The sequence below is a fragment of the Frankliniella occidentalis genome, unplaced genomic scaffold, assembly GCF_000697945.3.
Source record: "Frankliniella occidentalis isolate FOCC.00 unplaced genomic scaffold, Focc_3.1 Scaffold76, whole genome shotgun sequence".
Taxonomy (NCBI): Eukaryota; Metazoa; Arthropoda; class Insecta; order Thysanoptera; family Thripidae; genus Frankliniella; species Frankliniella occidentalis.
Window position 1 is genome coordinate 391,692 of NW_026267206.1, and position 3,317 is coordinate 395,008.

Consider the following 3,317-nt stretch of genomic DNA (forward strand, 5'->3'; position numbering starts at 1 on the left):
AAAAGATTAATTAATACATCACAGTTGCACGCATTTCACATTCATCACAGCCATGCGATAAACATCAGTCGTGGAAAAATACTTCCGGTAGGAACTCGCCTTCCGAACGAAACATTTGGTTGGGGGATGGAAATGAGATCAATGGTAAGATGAGAAATTCATAAAATGGTCAATGATAAAATGAATGAATGAACGAGATCGTGAAGTGACATAGTGACATGGCTAACAATATTGGAGGCCTCTCAAAACTTACCACGAGGCCTCCTCTGAAACATGCAAAAGTGCTACGTGCAATGCGACAAACGACACACCTAACACGAGGGGGTTAATGCTATGCACAATGACTGGGGTGGGTTCTCTGACAGGTAGCGGGGGCGTCATGCAAAAAGCGAGTACAAAGCCGGGCACAGACCGGCGCTTCAAAAGAGGCAGACTGCTGACGGGCGCGGGGGCGCGGCATACCTCGGACGGGCTGGCATCCGCTGAACGGGTCTCCAGTGAAACCCGCGTCGCAGCTGCACACGGGCGTGTGGTTGATGACGGAGCAGCGCGCGTTGGGGCCGCAAGAGCCCGGGCACGGGTCCCCGCACCGCTGGTTCATGCACGCCAAGTGGCTGGGGCACTCGGGGTTGATGGTGCACTCCGGGCGACAGTTGGGCGGCGCGCCGACGTAGTTGGCGTAGCACGAGCAGGCGGGGCTGCCGCCGCGCACCTGGCACTCGGAGTTGGGCCCGCACGGAGACGGCCGGCACGGGTCGATCGATTCTGGCGGCGCGGCTTGAACTGCAACAACAACGGCGTTAGTGCCACAGGGCCAGGTGCAGCGAGTGCGCTGTTCACCGAGGAGAGATAAAGTTACACGCACCTGGTATCGGGAAGCATCCTCTGAACGGATCGCCCGTGTTGCCTGGCGCGCAGCTGCAGATCGGGTTGTGGTTGATCACCTGGCAGCGCGCGTTCAGGCCGCAGGTGCCGGGACACGGGTCGCGGCACTTGTTGGACAGGCAGGCCTGCGTGAGCGGGCACTCGGCGGACACGACGCACTCGGGTCGGCAGGCCGGAGCCGAGCCGACGAAGCCGGCCTGGCAGGTGCAGACGGCCACGCCGTTGGACACGCGGCAGAGGCTGTTGGGGCCGCAGGGCGACGGGCTGCAGGGGTCGCGCGGCTCCTCCTGCACCACCACCGCGCGGCAGGCCGTGAACGGGTCGCCGGACGTCCCGGGCGGGCAGCTGCAGGACGGGATGTGGTTGATGACCTCGCACAGCGCACCCTGGCCGCAGGTGCCCGGGCACGGGTCCACGCAGCGCTGGTTCACGCAGGCGCGCGTCCGCTGGCAGTCCGAGTTCATGGTGCACTCTGGACGGCAGCCCGAGTACGGGTCGCCGAAGAAGTTGGGCAGGCAGCTGCACGCGCCGTCGCGGCACTGCGCGTTGGGTCCGCATGGCGACGGGTTGCAGGGGTCGCTGATCGGCGGTGGCGTGGCCGGGATGACGATGGGGCTGCACTGTGTGAACGGGTCGCCGGTGTACGATTGCATGCAGGTGCAGATCGGGATGTGGTTCTGGACGCGGCACTCGGCGTTGAAGCCGCACGAGCCGGGGCACGGGTCGCGGCACTTGTTGGAGATGCAGGCTTGAGTCGGCGCGCAGTCGGTGTTGACGCTGCACTCGGGTCGGCAGTTGGGAGGCGCCCCGACGAACGTGGCTCGGCACGAGCACGACGGCACGCCGCCGACATCGCGGCACTCCGAGTTGGGTCCGCACGGTGATGGTACGCACGGGTTGACGGGTTCCTGGTACACGACAGGTGGTGGTGGCGGCGGGGGCTGCGAGCAGCGGACGAACGGGTCGCCGACTAGGCCGGCGGGGCAGCTGCAGATCGGGTTGTGGTTCACGACCTGGCAGCGCGCCCCGGTGCCACACGTCCCCGGGCAGGGGTCGGTGCACTTGAAGCGGTAGCAGGCCCTGGTTTGCGGGCACTCGGCGTTCACCACGCACTCGGGTCTGCAGTTGGGCGGGCTGCCGGTGTACTCGGGCATGCACGAGCACACGGCCTGCTGGTTCACCTCGCGGCACAGGCTGTTGGGGCCGCACGGCGACGGCGAGCACGGGTCCACGATGGTGGCCTCGGTCACGACGGCGGTGGGCGGCGTCCTGCACGAGCGGAACGGGTCGCCGATGAGGCCCGGCAGACACGTGCACGTCGGCACGTGGTTCACCACTGAGCACTGCGCCTGCGAGCCACACACGCCCGGGCACGGGTCCTGGCACTTGTTGCGCACGCACGCCCGGTCCGTGGGGCAGTCCGAGGAGAGTACGCACTCAGGCCGGCAGCCCTCGTACGGGTTGCCCTGGTAGTCGGCGATGCAGCTGCAGGCGCCCGCGCCGTTGCGCTGGCGGCACTCGGCGTTGGCACCGCAAGGCGACGGCTCACACGGGTTGATTTCTTCCTCTGCAAAAAAGAAACAGAAAGGAGGAAGATAAGAATACGCTTTGCCCTGTGGAGCGCCTGCGCAGCGCAGGGTAGGCCACCGGCTCCGAGTAGCTGCACTGCGGGTCTGCCTATGCGGGAGTTCACAGGCGCTATACTTACGCTGCTGCGGGAAGCACTGCACGAAGGCGTTGCCCGTGTAGCCGTTGCGACAGGTGCAGCTGATGGTGTGGCTGATGACGTGGCACTCGGCGTTGGTGCCGCACGATCCCGGGCAGGGGTCGCGGCACTTCTGGTTGACACAGGCCTGAGTCGAAGGGCAGTCCGGGTTGATGACGCACTCGGGGCGGCAGGCCGGTGGCGCGCCGATGTAGTTCGGTTGACAGGAGCAGACGGGTGCGTCACCGACTGGCTGGCACTGGCTGTTGGGTCCGCACGGCGAGGGCACGCAGGGGTTGACGGGCACGTCATTGATGACGGCGACGGGTGGCGGCGGCGGCAGGTCGTGACAGCTGCGGAACGGATCTCCGGTCTGGCCCTCCCGGCAGCTGCAGATGGGGTTGTGGTTGATGACCTGGCAGCGCGCGTTGATGCCGCACGAGCCGAGGCACGGGTCCGTGCACTTCTGGTTGACGCACGCCAGCGTCTGCGCGCACTCGGAGCTGACGACGCACTCGGGGCGACACTGCGGAGGCGCGCCGACGTAGCCCGTGAGGCACGAGCAGACGGCGTGGTTGTCGACGGCGCGGCACTGACTGTTGGGGCCGCAGGGCGACGGCTGGCACGGGTCGGTTGGCGTCGGTGGCACCGCCTGAGGAGCCAGCCGGCAGTTGGAGAACGGGTCGCCGGTGTAGCCCTCCGGGCACGAGCACACGGGGATGTGGTT

General features: G+C 66.1%; 1 protein-coding gene across 1 annotated transcript in view; it reads right to left on the reverse strand.

Annotated features, from left to right (window-relative positions):
* LOC113204179 (uncharacterized) overlaps nt 1–3,317 on the reverse strand; it is a 194,435-nt gene that overhangs the window by 49,030 nt on the left and 142,088 nt on the right. The window contains 3 exon segments of the mRNA XM_052268795.1: nt 463–783; nt 866–2,452; nt 2,594–3,265. Coding sequence (XP_052124755.1) covers nt 463–783; nt 866–2,452; nt 2,594–3,265 — 2,580 coding nt within the window.